At 41.1% G+C, this 17,679-nt stretch overlaps 2 protein-coding genes across 3 annotated transcripts; one reads left to right on the forward strand and one right to left on the reverse strand.

Annotated features, from left to right (window-relative positions):
• Positions 1-93: 93 nt before the first annotated feature.
• depdc4 (DEP domain containing 4) lies at positions 94-6,891 on the reverse strand. The gene is made up of 9 exons (XM_012869761.3): positions 6,522-6,891; positions 4,631-5,054; positions 3,513-3,664; positions 3,220-3,415; positions 2,896-3,128; positions 2,660-2,802; positions 1,888-2,013; positions 1,294-1,372; positions 94-1,010 (listed from the first exon to the last, which is right to left on the reverse strand). The coding sequence occupies exons 1-9, from the start codon at positions 6,598-6,600 to the stop codon at positions 811-813; spliced, it is 1,632 nt and encodes a 543-aa protein (XP_012725215.2). The 5' UTR covers positions 6,601-6,891; the 3' UTR covers positions 94-810.
• A 1,752-nt stretch (positions 6,892-8,643) lies between these two features.
• Positions 8,644-16,943, forward strand: tcp11l2 (t-complex 11, testis-specific-like 2). 2 transcript variants are annotated; one of them, XM_021320108.2, is made up of 10 exons: positions 8,644-8,752; positions 11,576-11,740; positions 11,853-11,982; positions 13,062-13,182; positions 13,351-13,574; positions 13,680-13,816; positions 14,077-14,267; positions 14,407-14,627; positions 14,716-14,888; positions 15,808-16,943. In XM_021320108.2, the coding sequence occupies exons 2-10, from the start codon at positions 11,593-11,595 to the stop codon at positions 16,068-16,070; spliced, it is 1,608 nt and encodes a 535-aa protein (XP_021175783.2). In that variant the 5' UTR covers positions 8,644-8,752; positions 11,576-11,592; the 3' UTR covers positions 16,071-16,943. The 2 variants fall into 2 exon arrangements, with proteins under 2 accessions (XP_021175783.2, XP_012725205.2); XM_012869751.3 differs by having other exon boundaries at positions 8,650-8,752; positions 11,581-11,740.
• The last annotated feature ends 736 nt before the right edge of the window (positions 16,944-17,679 follow it).

Consider the following 17,679-nt stretch of genomic DNA (forward strand, 5'->3'; position numbering starts at 1 on the left):
AATTGACAATGTAACTCTATGTGGCAAAATTCTAAAAGAATATGAGACTCACAATTTAACAGATTTTTTAAAATAAAATAAAATACAACCTTATTTGAGAGAACAGCTTTTATTACATGTACTGGTACATGCTTCAACATCGTAAAGTGCATTCTGTTCTGATTTTAGTGTTGGCAAATGACAACTCAATTGTCACATCTCACCAGAAGTTAAATTAGTAGCCTACAATTATAACCAAGTCATAACACACATTACATTTTCTATCAGTTCAAGTAGTGTTTGAAATTATAACTTACAAACATTTGAGCTAGTAGTACTAAATGTCCTATAGTTAGAATTTGAAATGTTACCCTGAGTCACAATCCTTCTAACACATTGATCTACCCTTTCATTTCATTTAAAATTAATGTAAAATTCTTAAACAAAAAAATAATACCACAAACTTCATTGACGTGTGCAGTCCTATTCTTCCTCCTTTTGATGCAAAACCACAAGATCCCCAACAGAAATGTTCTTTCTCAACATATATGTGAAAATATAAATGCTTTATAAAAGTGCACCGTACAGAGGTGCACGGTAAGAATCTGGGGTTTTTATTTTAACAGAAGGTCCTAACCATGTCCATTTCACCATCATTAGCATAACTACAAAATAAAAGCCAAATCACAACCATAAAAGCCAATTTAAATTTTAAATATTTATAATTAACTTCTTCTTAGGTTTAGCTGAGAATATTTTCCTTTCTTTACACCAGACATCAGATGTTTGCATTCATGTTATTGCTATTGGACCTCACACCAGTGCTAGGTTTTAGAAAGAGCTAGACAAATGCTGGAGGAAGACCACGGGGTGATGTTTTTCAAACTCCTTGAGTAGCTTCCTCTTCTCCTTGGCAGCCATCCTCTTGTTGGCTGAAATGTCTCGGAGGAGCTGTCTGAGGCTTTCCAGAGTGGTGGCCTCCCGCTGATCTTCGTACTCCTGCGGGGTTACACGCTGGCAGAAAGTGAAGGCTGCAACACAGGGGGAACACATTTATTCACTGTACATTTAAATGACTTTTGAGTTTGGGTTGGAGCAACAGCGCCCCCAAGTGGTCATAAAGATAAACTATTAAACTGCTTTCTGCAGTTCAAGATATCACTTGTCTATATATTGGAACCGTGTCTCTTCAGCAACATCAAATGCAGTTTTGTTCACATGCTGAGCTTCTTACAACATCCAAAGACATATTCACACAGTTCACAAGTTGTTGTTCTAGATGACTTATTACAGCTTTATGCAAGTTTAACTTACTAGCAACCGAGTCAGGGTCCTTCCCCTGCTGCAAAGTCCTTAATGTTCTTCTTACCGCTTCAATAAGGGTCGCGGGAGTCTTTTAGGGCAGGAGTAGAGAAAATAAAAGAAAATGCTTTGAACGCAGTCATTTACAGACATTTTTGAGTATTAAACCTTTTCACTTTTCACCAAATCCCCAAACGTTAATGTGTTATTTGTTTTTTTTAAGTCTACAGACCAACATAGAACAGTGCTTAGCAGTGAGGCGAGAGGAAAATTATAGCACGTTTTTCTTTAAAGACCACCTCCATGAAGGACAACAACTGACCACAAAAAAAAAACTTTTAACTTTATTTAAAATCACATATCATTTTACTCAAACTTTCAAATTATGCACTTCTTTGCATTGATATGTGGCATAAAGTATTTATAAAGAAAATTAATTGAGGTGTTTAGTTGTTATGTGAAAAATGTGAACTATTTTGCGGGGTATGAGACTCTCTAGATTGGTAGCTGTTTTTCCGTTTCTATAGGGGAGCAGAAAAGCTATGAGCTAAAGAAGGATTAAGAATCAAAACTTAAAAAGAGCAGACAGCCGTGACAGGAACGTACCTTAAAGAGTTCAGCATGATGGTCCATGAGAAACAGTACCAGAGTTTCGCTCTGGGGCCGAGTGAGTTCGTGACTCTGGACAAGAGCTCTCTGAAACGTGCGGCAGACCAAACTCCTGTTATCCACCTGAAGGTAAAAACAGAACACCCAAAGCCCACCGATAAGCATTTGATCACCATTTACAGTTACTAAGAGAAAAATATTCTCACAAAACCACAAATACAGAGGAAACTCAGCCGGGAGGAGAGGGACCTGTGCTACCTAAGAAAGTAGAGCACATAACCCCAGTTCTAAAGTCCTTACACTGGCTCCCTGTAGCTCAGAGAATAGACTTTAAAATACTTCTGTTAGTCTATAAATCCCTGAATGGCTTAGCACCTAAATACATCACAGACTTGTTATCAGTGTATCAACCATCCAGACCACTCAGGTCTTCTGGCTCCAGCCTGCTCTGCATACCTAGAACCAGAACCAAACATGGAGAAGAAGCATTTAGTTCCTATGCTCCAGTTATCTGGAACAAACTTCCAGAAAACTGTAAAGATGTGGAAAACCTTAGTTCCTTTAAATCAAGATTAAAAACACATTTGTTTAAAATTGCCTTCAACTGTTCTAGTTAACTGAATCACCACTTTTATGTTCTATTTTCTATCTATATTTTATTCCTACTTGCTTTTATTCTGTTTTATTTTGCTATATTTTAATCATGTAAAGCACTTTGCATTGTCTTTGTACTGAATTGTGCTATATAAATAAATTTGCCTTGCCTTACCTGCTTCTGCAGCCGGCAGGCGCCCGGCTGAGCCGCCTCAGCCATGAAGGCCAGCAGTCTCCTCAGTTCATCCCTCGCGCTCGTCTCCAGCAGCCGCAAACACAGCTGAGACGCTCTGATGGCATCCTGCGTCTTCCCGGCATCTGGAAACCCACAAAAGCCTTCAGAGGCCACATCTTAAAGCCGCATATCTTCCCGCCGGCCCTACGTCCGCAGACCCGTTTTCCTGATCTTACCCAGTAAATTTAGAACAGCCACGTGTACATCCAGGTAGCGTCTTGAAATCAGCGCCGTTTTCTCCTGGGCGTTGTAGTACTTGGAAATAGTGTCAAACAGCAGTCTCTTCTGGTTGGCCGTCTGCTCTGCATCGCTCCCGTTATGTTGGCTGAGATGCTCCCCTGTGACCACGATCAGCTGGTCTGGAAACAGCTCCAGGCAGTCTGCGGCCGCTGACAGCCATGAATCCAGTCTGAGAAGAGGGCGGGGAGAGAAAAACCGGTAACAGAACCAACACACATTCACAAGCGTCCCCCGTTTACGCGTTTTTACGATGTACTGACTGCAGCAGGCTGAGCGCGTCAGGCAGGTCTCTGTCCAGGCAGGTGTTGGAGATGATCAGGTCGTAGTTGGCCAGCGGAGCCCTGCAGGCTCTGGGCCGAACCCTTTCAGGAGAGGCGAGTACGCAGTCCAGCAGCGGCAGCTCTATGATCAGCAGCAGCTGCAGCAGTGTCTGCTGCTTCCAAACCTCATCCACCACTGGGGGAGGACAGAAAGTGGAAAAGGTGGTAGATATCAAAACCGTGATACCGCCTACATCCCAGAACTAGATCCCGGCAGATCCGTTTCTCATTACCAGCTTTGGACAGGAAGCTAGAAGCCGTGGACGCTACGTTCCGCACCGGAGAAAAGGAGGTTTGCAGGTTGATGGTCCTGAAAAGCCGTTCCACTCTCCTGTCTGATGGCTCCACAGCCAGAGGGTTGGAGATGGTCCTGATTTCATTAAGCCTACATGACAAGAAGAGTGGAAGGATAATACGATATGTAACTTCAGGTTATGTTGAAAACACGTACTGGTCGTACAAGTTTGAATTTGAGCATACAGGCGCACTGATATCTGAACGAATGGCCTTTAGCAAATTGCCGCTTGGTCACAAGTGTTTTTGAGCCACGAACAACATTCTGACAGCCATTCAGCAGAATATGTGACCTCTCTTCTGGGTAGAATTGGCAGAGCTAATTTATCGGTCGGTTTAATGAGTCGACTTTTAAACGAGGTCCATTTATTTTGAACAGGGCTTAGATCACAGCAGTTCGGCCATTAAAAGGAACCGTTTTGATTTGGGTTTATGATCGCAGTCCTGTCGGAACAGAGTTGTGTCTAAGTTTCAACCGTCTAGCTGTTGATTTAAGGGGACATTCAGGAATGCACCAGTACTAATGGCAGAAAAACACCCTCAGCATGATGTGGCCGCTACAAATGCTTGACAGTTTAAACCGTGTTCTTAGGTTTTGAAAGCATAACAATTTTGTTATTTGTGGCCAAATAGCTCAACATTTGTTTCCTCCGACCATAAAACCTTTCACTCAGAAGACGTCTGGCCTTTTCACCAGAAACAGTGGTTGTATGCTCCTTAAAATCCAAACCATTCTCCTATAATAAGAAGGCGGCTGTTTGTGACAGATGGTGATGTTTGGACACGTGGAAAATCTCCAACGCATGTATTTTTTTAATAGTTAAAGCTACTGCGCTAGTGTTAGTACTTTGAACGATGAAGATGGAGAAAGGTCTGCAAATTCTTGAACTTCACCTAAAATCAAAAGCTAAATGGTTGAAACAGATCAAACAGAAACATTAAAAGCCCCGAATTAATATGACTTTCATGACCTAGCACCTAACATAGTCTCAAATAGGATGATCATGTCACAGAAAAAGAAAAAAAAAAAAAATAATAATAATAATAATAAGCCCACCTTGAGAGCTTCTTCCTCTTTGGCTCGTGCTCTTCCAGCAGCATGTTTTCTGCATCGCTGCTGTCCTCCTTCACGCCCGCGCCGTTTATGGTCTTCTCTTCCAGAAAGCGGTAAAGGCTGCCGCCGCTGTCCTCGAAGGCCGCCTCCTTGTCTCTGCAGAACAGCTTCGTGCCCACAGGCTCGAACACCTTGGCCTCCATCAGAGCCTGGCAGAGGCGAGCGGCTTTGAGGCGAGACACCTCGCTCGTGCTGAACACGACGTTCTGCATCAAGTAGCTGAGGACCGTGTCCACGGCGTCCGAGCCGCTGAAGCACTCGGCGTGAACGCGGAGGTGCTTCCTGTGGCGCCGCACCTCCACCTGAGTCCGCAGGGCGCGGATGATGTTTTGCCACAGCTGAGTGGCCCCGAAAGGCCTGGAGAAATCTGCAGGGAGAACGGGAGTCAAGCACATTTTTTAAGGAATTGAATTATATATTGTTAACCACTTATGAATTCCAAGATGAAGATTAAATCTGGCTGTTCAAATAGGGTAATATATCCTAGATAGTTGGTGTCCCTGGAATGTTGGTTATTATCCTCTGTTTATAGTAATACCCACCTGTATATTATATTCGGTACATATCCAGCTGTAAATTTTGTTCACAATACTAGTTATCTATATATTATACTCATAGGACAAAATCTATCAGTAAAATTCTGTTTATAATAGTATTCATCTCTATATTTATTCAGTAAAAACCCATGTCCTGTACTTATGGAACCATTGCTTATCTTGCACTTGCTGCTATTGCACTTCTGGTTAGACCTAAACTGCATTTCGTTGCCTTGTACCTGTACCTGTGTAATGACAATGCAGTTGAATCTAAATCTAATCTAATCTATCCCTATAAGAAAACAATTAGGTTTCTGAACGACAAGGGGAATGGGGGGGGGGGGGGTCCAAAACCCTTTAACATTTTACTTTTTCAACTACAAACAGGATTTTGTTTATTTGCATTGTATTTTACAGACCGATACAAAGTGGAGCATAACGTTTTCAGACATACAACAAAAGAAATATAGGTGTAAAAACTGTCACACTACTTGGTATTAAAACCCATAATAAATAGATGTTTTAAGACTTGAGTAGGGCCAGGTCAGGAATAAGTGTTAATTTAGTCTGGAGTTTATTACAAAGTCTAGGAGCTGCCACAGAAAACGATCGATCACCACGGAGCTAATATTTAGACATAGGCTCTTCCAACAGGGGCTGATTTACCAAACAGTTAAAAGATCACACAAATACAGTGGAGCCAAACTATTAGGAGCTCTAAGAACAAGCATTACACGTTTCAAGCTCAACCCCAGACCGAACAGGGAGCCACTGAAGGGATTTAATTGTTGGTATGATGTGGAGCTCTTCCTAACCACATTGTTTATTTGTTTGACAAATGTAAAATTTGAGTCGAAGACCACGTGAAGACTTCTAACAGAAGAATCAGGGCTAGCTGCTGTTCTGCTCCCAAACACGAAACATTCCAGGTCAAGGGTGGATTTTGGCCTTTATGCAAGATGGTATGCCTGAAGTAAAACTGCCGATGTTGTTCTTCGGGAGGGACAAGTCGGCTCAAAAGAAGATGGATGGTGCAATAACTAATCGCATTTTGAAACAACAAATTCAAGTTTCGTGATCTGAACGTTTACAGTTAATATTTACGGAGAAATGCTGTAAAATAGGAACTTTCTCTGCACGGTAAAAAAAAAAATAACTACAGCTCTGAGTGCTCGCAATGCAAAAACAACACCGCAATCTGTAAACTAAAACTGACAGGAGCAACCCTTTATAATATGTTATAATGAGTTCAAAATAATAAGAATGTGTTTACTTAAATTTAACACGTAAAAAATTACCATGGGGTGTATTTTCTCTGAAATATCTTGCTTGGCTGTTCAACCTTCGAAACCGAGGAGTCAAATCGACCGCCATCATGCGACCATCTTCTTCTTCCTCCTCCTCTTCTTTCGGTAGGTGTACAGTGTACACACTGCTGCCCCCAACAGGTCAGATGAAACATTACTCTTCCCGCATACACGCTGAGGGAAAGCCACATCCGTAAACAAAAGACGGCCTACTTGACTGTATGGCAGGCAAACATATCATATAACAGTTGGATCCAATCTTCGGCACGCGAGTCGTTCTGGTAAAAAATTACCTTAATAAAGGAGTAAATTCTTAATATCTAGACCGAACAGTGTGGATTTGTGAAATATTTTAGATGACGAGGTTAAAATAAAGTTCAAAGTAAAAAGGAGACCAGTGAAATATGGCTATCCTGTATTCATATTATTACCCTAGTTAAAAAGGTAATAACTTACACACCTACGTAATCATAAAAATCTAGCAAAAGTAATTTGAGACCAGTGAACATAGATTGAATTAAAAAAATTACTTGTAAAGAATACATTTCAGCCATCTAAAGTGTGATATTCTCAATATAATTCAGAGACATGGAATGTTCATTTAATACAGAAATATTTTTTATTTATTTAATGTGAACCTGAAAGCTCAATTCACATGAGCAATGTTAAGTAATTTGTACTTGGCAAAGTAATATCTGCATTTTCTAAAAGGACAATTGAATGAATCTCTCTTCTATCTGAAATGTATTTTTGTTAAGATCAGAATTATGGATCTATTGTGGTTCTTGTGAGTAATATTGCTCAATGACCAGAGCAAAATTGCATTGGAGGCAAAGTAAAGCATTCACTTGTTTTTTGAAAACAGGGAAAAAAAGAATTCTTAATTCATTGAATAAACATGATAAAATGGTGCAGAAGGAAGAGCTTAGCCAAGGGATTAATCATGGAGGAACTGAAATGCTGAAATGCTGAGCCAGACGAATGCCAGTTCTGACATCACTCTATGTACATTATTTTTGATGCAAATGTTTTCTTAGACCACGGCCTAATAAATAAGTGCCAGGTGCGGAGGAATATGGAGGAATCATATTGCAGTTATACAATGATAAAAGTGGGAATTAATCTGATAACCAAATAAAGATTAAAAATCTAAAGGTCAATTACGATGCCAAGACCTGCTGTTCATAACATTATGGTAGGCAATGACCTTCTTGACATGTCCAAACTTCACTGTGGCACAGTCCAACATTTTAGAAAATCCACTGCAATGTATCTTAATGTAGTTCTAAAAATAGTATTATTATTTAACAGCATGGGAAAACAGTTAGAAGTGCAAGTACTAATGAGACAGGCATGTCTCACATGTTTACTTCCTGAAATGCAAAGTAAAACTTGATCTAAACAAAGCAAAAAAAATTTACATAGCGAAAAATGCAAATATTAATAAAAAAAAAAACACTGAGCAAAGAATAAACCCCTTCTTTAGATATGAAAAAGGATAGCACCAATGACTTGTTTAGACCATCCTCCATATATAACCTTAACAAATTTTATGTGTCCTTTTTCTGCGTAAAAAGAATCAGAAACATAAAAACTATAATACAGCTTTTAAAAATATGTAAGGGCACATGGTTTTTAATTGAGCCATGTGTTTTTGGAGACATGCAGAGAACAGCAGAGAAATATGATAAATCCAAAACAATTGTCGAATGTATCACTTGTGATTGGACAAAAATTAAGAAATCCTTATGGCTTTTTAATAAAAAAATATTTAAAGACAACTATTTTTTCTGGCCATTAATACTTGTATCAGTCGTTGTTTTGTTAAAAAGTCGTAAAAAAAATGGTGTGTTTGATTAAATGTTACAAAAGTTTGCCGTACAACCTTGGTTGTAAGGCAGACTGGATCATACCATTTTACATAACATCGATGACATAAAGAATATTATCCATCTTGAACCTTCCTTTGTGCCTTTTAATAATTTATATGGGATTCAACATCTATTATACTGGGTAAATGTATGAATTTATTTGAAATAATGACAATATATTCCGTACTAGCTTGTTTAGCAGTTCAACACCACGGTGTGTAAAATGGTTTCATCCGTTTGTCCTGAAGTCCGAGCCTCAGCCTGGGACCTTTAAACGGCTGGCAGTTAAGAGTACAAGTCGACGGTGTCAAGGCTGTGGTGTCAGACTTCTTTTGTGCAGATATCTGTGAGGTAAATGTCGTTTCTTGAGAAGCATACTTCATGGTTTGCGACTGCCTGTGATTGGTTGGTTGTTTTCTTGACGACGTTGACTTTTAACGTCGAATGTCGCTTCCTTTTCGAGCGCGGTGGGGTGAAAAAGTACAGTACAACCTTCGAGTTAAAGTCGACCTGGCGCGAGACTTTTAGCTGTTGTGACAAAGCAAACGCAGCTCGCGCGTGCTTCACAACACAAGAAACGCAGTTTGACGTAAACAACATTGTGGAGTTGTGACAACCAAGTCGCTCTCTTGTCGAGATGAACGGGAATGCCTTCAGTCTGTGTGCACACAATCTAAATATCACGAATTAAAATCCAATGCTCGGTCACAGATGTGCACGAGGTCAGTAGCTCCGATCACGCGTGCTCACTTCTAACGCGTTGTTGTTGTTGCTTTTATCCATGTGCTAAACTGTTCAGCCAAAGGGGTTTTTTCCACGGCAGGCAGAGTGACAGCCACCAGCAGCCAATGACAGGATGTTCTCTGCCGTCCTTCTCCCACGCATTGTTTACATTGTACTGCGGTAATATTTGGACCTTCAGGGAGTCCTTTCGTTATCGTATTTTATTTTATATCCAACGGAGCACCTAAGCTGCTGCAATCAAATACGCGAGTATGTCAGGAAATGCGTTTTTTTAAACAACATCCGACCAAAAAAGAAAACAAATATATTTAAATAGATAAAACGATCTGTAGCTATTAACAGCTTCAAAGTGATTCAGACGCCATTAAAATGTGCACCATTTAAGAAATTCATGCATGATCATTTCAGTACTTATTTACAGTCCCTTGTTGCAGCATATTTGCTGTAGTCGGTAGGCGGGGCTAACGCTACGATACACAAGATGATTGGTCTGCGGCTGAGCGACTGTGCACGCTGACCAATCAGATGTTTATTGCCATAACCACACTATATGAAATAATTGAATAAATACTAGAATAATTCTATATAATTCCTAACTCGTAAATAATTATATTACTTATTTACACATTTGGTTCTCTGAATTTCCCCACTGAAAAACAAATAAAGGATCTTCCTCGTCTATCACAAACATTTGGTCCTTTTGTTTGTCCAAATGTGTCTGTTGTTATAAGCTGTTATGACCGTAATTGATAAAGATGTCTGCATATTGAAAAAGCCATGTTGGCTTTTAACGGAAGTTTTGCATTATTCCGACCTGAGATGTTATTTATGCTTACAGAAGGGATTTTTATCATGAAGCAGCAGACGAGGCCTAATCCCTAATTATCTCTCTCCACTCAATCCCCTCAGATCACCTTTAAAAAACATGTGTGCTGCTTTACTTTGACCTTGCTGTCCATTCTAGCTGATGATCATTTCCAGAATTTAGTCTTCCACCCCCCCCCCCCCACCCCCACCCCCACCCCCTCTCTTACATCCTCACCCCTTGAGCTATCTTTAAACTGCAAGAGCTGAGCATGTATTGACTTTCGGCTGCAGATAACGGAGAGCAGGAAGAGAAGCTACCCGAGGTTCCCCGCTGCCCGTACAGTGCTGTTTGTCTCAGCTAATATTAAAGCACCAGCTCGGCCTCCCGGGGGAGATCATATTTGCAATAAACTCCGTGCAGAACAGCCGGCACATGGTCAGGTGTAACTGGACCGCGGCTGCTGGGACTCTTTTGCCAACTTTTGCCTCAGAGTCGACTCTTTTAAATGCTTTGTTTTCGAGCTTGTGTTAAAACTAAGCGATCAAGCCTATCATTTCACAGGATAATAAGATGTGCTGTTCAAACCCTCTGCAACTGAGGCGATAGCTATCTCTTTCTCCATGGTAACTAGCCTGCCAGCTGTTGTTTTTGTTGCAGCCATAGCCCTGGCAATGAAAAGTACACTGTTCTCTATCGTATTTGGAACTAAGGGCAGTTCATAACTCAGCCAATAGGTTTGTTCTGATTTTTTTTTTTTTTCTACATTCCATCACCATATAACAACACTTTTGATTGTACTTTCTTGGAATTTCATGTGGTAGACCAACATAGAGTAGTGCATTATTGTGGCATGGAAGCAAACAACACAAAATCTAAAAAGTGTGGCGTGCTTTTCATTCCCCCCTCCTTTCTCTGTCTGTTGAGGATTTTTACCAGCTTTGCAGTTTGCACTAGAGCTGGGTATCATCTAGGATGAGCCGAAGCGATACGATTCTCGATACATAGCTCAGCTTGATTCGACTCCAATATAAATATTTATTACTTTGAAATTAATGCTCAGTCAGTCAATCAACAAAGCCAGCGAAATATTATATTCGATTTATTAAACACTGATATATTAACAAGAAGATAAAGTGGTTTATAGCATTTAACCGATCACAAAAACAAAATTCGTCTCACTTGCCCTTCCTCACTGTGAACGGTAATGGTGCGCTGTAATAATGCCCCCTAAAGGTTGGGAGGTATAAAGATTTTGAAAGCCAGAATATTGATATCAAGTCGTTTTTAAAAACATCAATATTAATCTTTTATATCGATTTTTTTTTATGCACAGCCCTACTTTGCACACACAGTGAGTAAATTATTCTAGCTTTTGGGTAAATTCTAAATATTAATAAAGTGTGTGCCACATGTTCAGATTGTATTTGAATTGGAATATGTTCCAGAACCAAGTATGACTTCAATTCTGTTCAAAATTTTCCGTTGCTGTATGTTGGTCTGTCCCATTAAACGATCTACTGAAAAATGTGTACGTGAAAACTTGTAGTCGTGACGAGAAATGCAAATGTTCAGCCAGAATGGACACGTTTGCTAGATAATTTGTTTTACAAATGTCTCTATAGCGCAGCTGCCAGCCAGGATGCCTCTAAACGATGACGAGCAATCCACCTCCACATCACGAAGCGAGGACCACGGAAGCGACGCGGAGTCGTCGCTCGCCAGTGACCCAGATTGCTCCCGCAGCAGCTTCAACAGCGACGGCTCCAGCAAGCACTGCACACCCTCCTGTTAGTCATGAGGACGTTTGTCGGTGTTATTGTTTGTAACCGTGTCAGCGAATAACCTTTTTTTTCGATTGTCGTCACGCAGCTTTAAAGATCACGTTTGTTCTTCCCACAGCAAGTCCACCCAAAACACTTTCACTCGACGAAGTCATGGAGACTGCAAGAGACCTTCACGATCTAAAACTTGCACATGACATTGCCAGTTATGGTCTCCATGTCGAAGTAATCCAAGAACCAGCGAACAGGTACTAACCTTCAACCATGAAAGTGTGCATGTGCGGCAGGAACTTCGTAGTGTCTTCGATGAGCAGTTCTGTACTTTCAGTTTTATGCTGTGATTAAAAATTTGATTTTATATTGAAACTATTCAGACTAGATTTTAACCCAATTCCATGATGGAAATACATCGTCAGTGGCCTTAGAGAACCAATTGTTGCCCCTTACCCATAGCGGCTTGTTTTCCATACGGTAGGCTGACATTAAAGAGGGTTAAGGGGGGGTCAGACATACGGTAAATCAAACCTAGGTCAGCTTCCTTGAGGACCAATGTCCGTATATGTTATATTTAAAAATATTTGAGTAATGTACAATTCCAACAGTGAACAACCATCCAAATCACCCCAGAGTCAGCAAATGATGATGCTTAAAGTAGTTAAGAACCAGAGAGCTTCTCCTCAGACTCTACAGGCCTCATTTAGGTTATTAAATGTAACATTCCTGTCAGGACCTTCATAAAAATACTTGACGAGTATGACGCGTTGAAAAGGGTTGCCAGGAGAAAGCGTCTTCCTCCAAAGAAGCTTTACAGCGTGGCAATGAACAGGAACGTCTGGAGCCTTCAAGAAGCTTTTATTGTCGCTGCGCGTTACCGTGGTGAATGTTTTTGCAGGACCTCCTCCGGCTCAGGATACACACAACAAACAGAAAACGATGAGTACAGGGTTCTTTTTTTTAATAGAGAATAAAGCATAGCTCTTACAGCTTTAGCCAAGGAGCTGTTTCTGAGTCTGCCTGTAGTGGTTTTGATATTCCTGAAATGCTTCCCCGATGGGAGAGCGGCAAACGGTGCATTGCCTGGTTGGGAGGGATCTGTGACGACTCGTCTGGCCCTTCTCTGGACTCGTGCAACTGAGTCCAGATCTTGCAGACGGTCTCCCACAATTCATTCAGGCAGTTAAGAATTTTATCTCTAATTCAACCACCAGACAAACTGGGTCATGGCAGCAATGAACTACAGAAAGAGGAGGGCTAAAATCTCCTCAGAACTGCTGCAGTGTGTCTCATTCGCTGTGTTCTGCGTTGTAAATTGTCTTTTCATCTGCAGTTTATGGAAAACAGTGAAAGACAACGTCCACAAGGCGTATTGGGACATCCTGGAGGCCGAGCTGAACGACGACCCGCCTGAATATCGGCACGCCATTAAATTATTAGAGGAGATCAGAGAGGTTCGTACGCGATTGAATGTTGACAGCCTCTTCACATTTCATCGAAACAAAACCATTTTTGGTGCCAACCTCGTCTGCTTTGTGTCTCTTTGAGGTTGAAAAAAAAACAAAAACATTTCGTCAGCATACAATGACACTTGAGTTAAATGTTTTGGCTTCACCCGACAGATGTTGCTGTCTTTCCTGAATCCGGGCGCCAATCGGATGCGGACCCAGATCATGGAGGTGCTGGACCTGGACCTGATTCGTCAGCAGGCTGAAAACAATGCCGTGGACATCCAGGGGCTTGCCTCCTACATCATCGCCACCATGGGCAAGCTCTGTGCTCCCATTAGGGATGAAGAGATCAGGAAGCTGCAAGAAAGCACAGATAACATAGTTCCACTACTCAAGTAAGTAAAAACCCTTTGGTTTTATGCGTTTAAGTCGGATAAATCGTGACGTTTGCCTGGTTTGTAAAACCCAATTTAATTTCAGCCTTTCTTCTGCTCGAACAGGGAGGTATTCCGTGTTCTAAACCTGATGAATGTAGACATCATCAACAGTACAATCCAAGGCCTGAAGCCTACTCTGCAGCAGTACGGCGTGGAATACGAGAGGGAAACGTTTCAGAAAATCCTCGACAAAACACCCAGTGAGTATGCTGGTGAAGATTCTCAGTCATCCAGGTCATGGTCATTCCAAAAAAAAAAAGTAAAAAACAAAGCAGCTGGACTTGTTTTCCGTAGTGGAAGACGTTTCGCTTCCTGGAGAGGAAGCGAAACGTCTTCAACTACGGAAAACAAGTCCAGCTGCTTTGTTTTTCACCCAGTGAGTAAAACAAACAAAAAACAGAGAACATTTTCCCCGGTATACGGTCACAAAGTTGTAACGGAAACGCTGATCGGTTTTCAGCTGCTTTAAAGCGGACCACCTCCTGGATCGAGTCAGCGCTGGAGGAGCTGCTGCCGCCCACCGTCCCTCCGGGAAAACCTGACGAGGCGGGCAAAGGACTGCGCGCCCTTCCTGGTCCCATCCAAATCTTTAACACGGCCTGCCTGCGTTTTCTCACATGGGGGGACTTTTCTGAGACTCTAGTGCCTGAGGTAATCTGATGTGTGTAGCTTCCCAATATTTTATGGTCTATCTCTTATTGTGTAAAAATTAAAACGTGGTCCGAACGTGTCAGAGGTGCATCTGAACTCGAGTCGCTCGCACTCCTGTGCTGCCTCCTGTCGTTTTTAGACCTGGGTGATGGACGAAAGCCGTCTGGAAGATATTCAGCAGCAGCTCAAGGCGTGTCAGATAGTGAACGAGGTGCTGCTCATTGTGAACAGCACCGTCGGGGGGCCGCTCCAGGGGATCTCATCGCTCTCTGACCGCTTGAAGAGGATGATCACCGTGCTGCTACAGGGGATGCACAGGCCGCCAGTTCGTCCTACTTTGCTCCCTGCACAAAAACCAATGTATGCGGATATGTGGGTTCTTCACTTTATTTTTTGTTCTCTCTCTCTTTCTCTCAAATAATAAAGAGAATTACTATTTTTTTAATAGGGACTTTAACCTGGAAGAAACACTAGAGGGCGTCAGTGCTCAGATTTGCAGTGAGCTCAACAAGTCTTTGACTGAGAGGAACTACCCCCCACTGAGCCCAGAGCTGCAGGCCTCACTTAGAGGACAGATCTGCAGCCTCACCCAGAAGGACAACCCCATCCGCACTCTTGTTGGTAAGGAACAGTGAACCAACATGGCTGCAGAGGGCTGTTGGTGTCTTTAGTCTTTCCTTTAGTTAGGAAGAAAAAGCATAGTAGGGTTTTTATTCAAAACCGACGAAGATCAGCACTCCTTCACAGTCTGGATTTTGATTGAAGCATTTTCCGATTTGAAGGATCATGGAAGGCTATTTGTTTCTCCCGACTTTATTTCCCATTTCATTTTCTAGAGCAGGGGTCTGATCCAAAGAGTCACTTTGGCTGCAGTCTGGCTAAATAAAACCTGTTTAGAGCTGCGACTTTTTTTTTTCCCCAATATCTACTATTAGAAATTTATTTGGCATTTTTAAGGACTATCATTTTATTTCAATTTAGAGTTTTTGGAAAAAATTAGAACTTTTGCACAAAGACGATGGATACATGTTACTGTATGGGATTTTGATATTTTGTGGAAAATGATGTAAAAAAAAAAAGTTTCCAATTTAATAATAAAAATACTGCTTTTAGTGTCATTCTTTTGACTTTCATTCTTTTGACTGATTTGCTGTTTTAACGCCTCAGGCTGCTGCAGACCCCTGCTATAGCTGTGGTATCAATCCATCAGTCCTGTTCTCCATCTTTCTATCGATCTATCTGTCAAACCATCACTCATTTGTTCGTTTGTCCATCCCTGCATCCGTCCATCCATATACCCAAATGTCCATTTGTCCATACTGTTGGGGGTTGCTGCTAGTCCCAGATTAAGAGTCTGAGAACTGTGTACATCTTTGCCTTGACCGTTCGTTTCTGACTTCAAAGAATGATTTGGAAGGACAGACATCTATAGAAAACGAAGCCTGGAAAAGCAACGCGTTTTTGCATTGAAAAACCTCCAGAGCCACACGTGGCGAACTCTCCAAAGGATGTTCTAACCTTCTCATGTCCTTTTCCGCAGAGGACCGCGTGCAGCAGTACTTCACGGCGCTCCTCTCCGAACCCAAAACCCAGACCAAACTGGAGCAGGTTCCTGCCGGCCTGACTGCCATCAAGCCCGAACTGGTACTGATTGGGAAAACGTTCATCTCTCTGATCAACTACAACTGGGCTGTCTACGGACCTTTCTATATGGACATCTTCAAGAAGCTGCTGTTTGGTAGCAGCCCACCACGGCCGGTCCATCAGGAACAAGCGCCGAACTGCCACGTCTCTCCTGAGTAACAGAAAGAGGTTTTTTGTTGTTGTTGTTGTTTGGTCAGGCATGAAGGGAACCTGAGTAGATGAGGAGGAAAAAATGTTCGACCTACTGACTATGTTACAACAATAGCTCAAATATGAGATCAAAATTACAAAATAGTTATGTTACAGATCAACATTTTTAAGGTTTCGATCCGTGAACATTCATTTTCAGAACCCAAACTGTTACAGTATTTTATTCTGACACCCAAGTTAATCGCTTGCAGGCTGTAAATAAGTCAACAAAGGGCACATAGCAAACCTTTATAAAGCAATACGGAAAATGCGTATATTTTCAGAGAAGTTTTACAGATTCCTTCCATATACGAGGATTTTATTACTGAAACAAGTGCAACAAAGCAGTATATTTAAGTTCTAGTAAAATTGTACTGTACATAGTAAGTGCCACATTCAACGCTGACTTTTATATGTCAGCACTCTGATTTCTGTTGTTTGAACCATATATGGGTTTGCGCTACTTGTTTGCATGAGTAGCTTGTTGTAGAAGTTCTTATGTTTGCCACATGTTGTGTTTTTGACTTGTTCCGTTAACACATTTGCCAGTGGAGGGCTTCTTGTTTGTATAGGTCTTTGTGTCGCTGCACACCTAAAGATGCTCATTTCTGTGTGTTTTTCAGTATTTGTTGGGCTCGTTTGTTTGTTTGTTTGAACAAATTGAGGGAGAAAAAGGTGCTGAACTTGTCGGGGGAGTTAATGCTCAAAGATTTCCAGCATACCTTAATATGCACAAGGAAACGCAGTTTACAAGAAAACGTGGAAGGTTGATGTTATTTTTCCATGTAGCACAGTTAATATAATAAAACTTGAATAAAAAGTGTTTTGTTGATACCAAATAAACCAAGTGTAGATGATGATTTTAAAACACATTTTACAACACATTTATTCTGGAGAACCGTTTTTTGTTTTTTTTTTGTGGATGGCTGAGACAAAAATGGAGTTATTTTGCCACAGTGACCAAAATGATTTTTAGAGGGGCCAAGATAAGGTTTGAGATGACATGACAGTGGCAGCATAAATACTGTGGCTCTGTTTTTTTTTTTTTTTTTCCCCTGTCCCTGGCACTAATACCTTGACAGAGTGGATGAAATGATAAACAAGGATTGCTCTCCGCTAATTCTTCAATTTCACCTCAGTGATTATGTTTCCAATGATCAAAATAATAAACTAGAAGGACTGCCTTTAGATTAAGCTTTACCTCCAAGCAACAATTCTAAATAGGATATGAATAAATAGGATGAACCATTTAATCTTGTGAAGAGCTTTTCTCTCAGCGTGCAGAATTGACCAATAACGTTTACAACGCAATAAACATATCCGTACCTGTCACCAGGCAAGACCAGCTAAGTTCAAGTGCAGTCAGGAAGGTTCAGCTGTCAAGGCACATAGGCTCCAATGCTTCAACTAATTTCTGTGGTCTTATATTTAACACGCCTAGTTTGATGAAACTTTGATTTGAAAAACAACCGAAAGGCACGAAATTATTACAAAATTAGTTGCAAGAGCAAAACAATAAAAAAAAGTCAAGATATATATACTTTTATGCATTTGTCACAGAAGCCAAATATAACTGTGT

Source organism: Fundulus heteroclitus, chromosome 17 (genome assembly GCF_011125445.2).
Source record: "Fundulus heteroclitus isolate FHET01 chromosome 17, MU-UCD_Fhet_4.1, whole genome shotgun sequence".
Taxonomy (NCBI): domain Eukaryota; kingdom Metazoa; phylum Chordata; class Actinopteri; order Cyprinodontiformes; family Fundulidae; genus Fundulus; species Fundulus heteroclitus.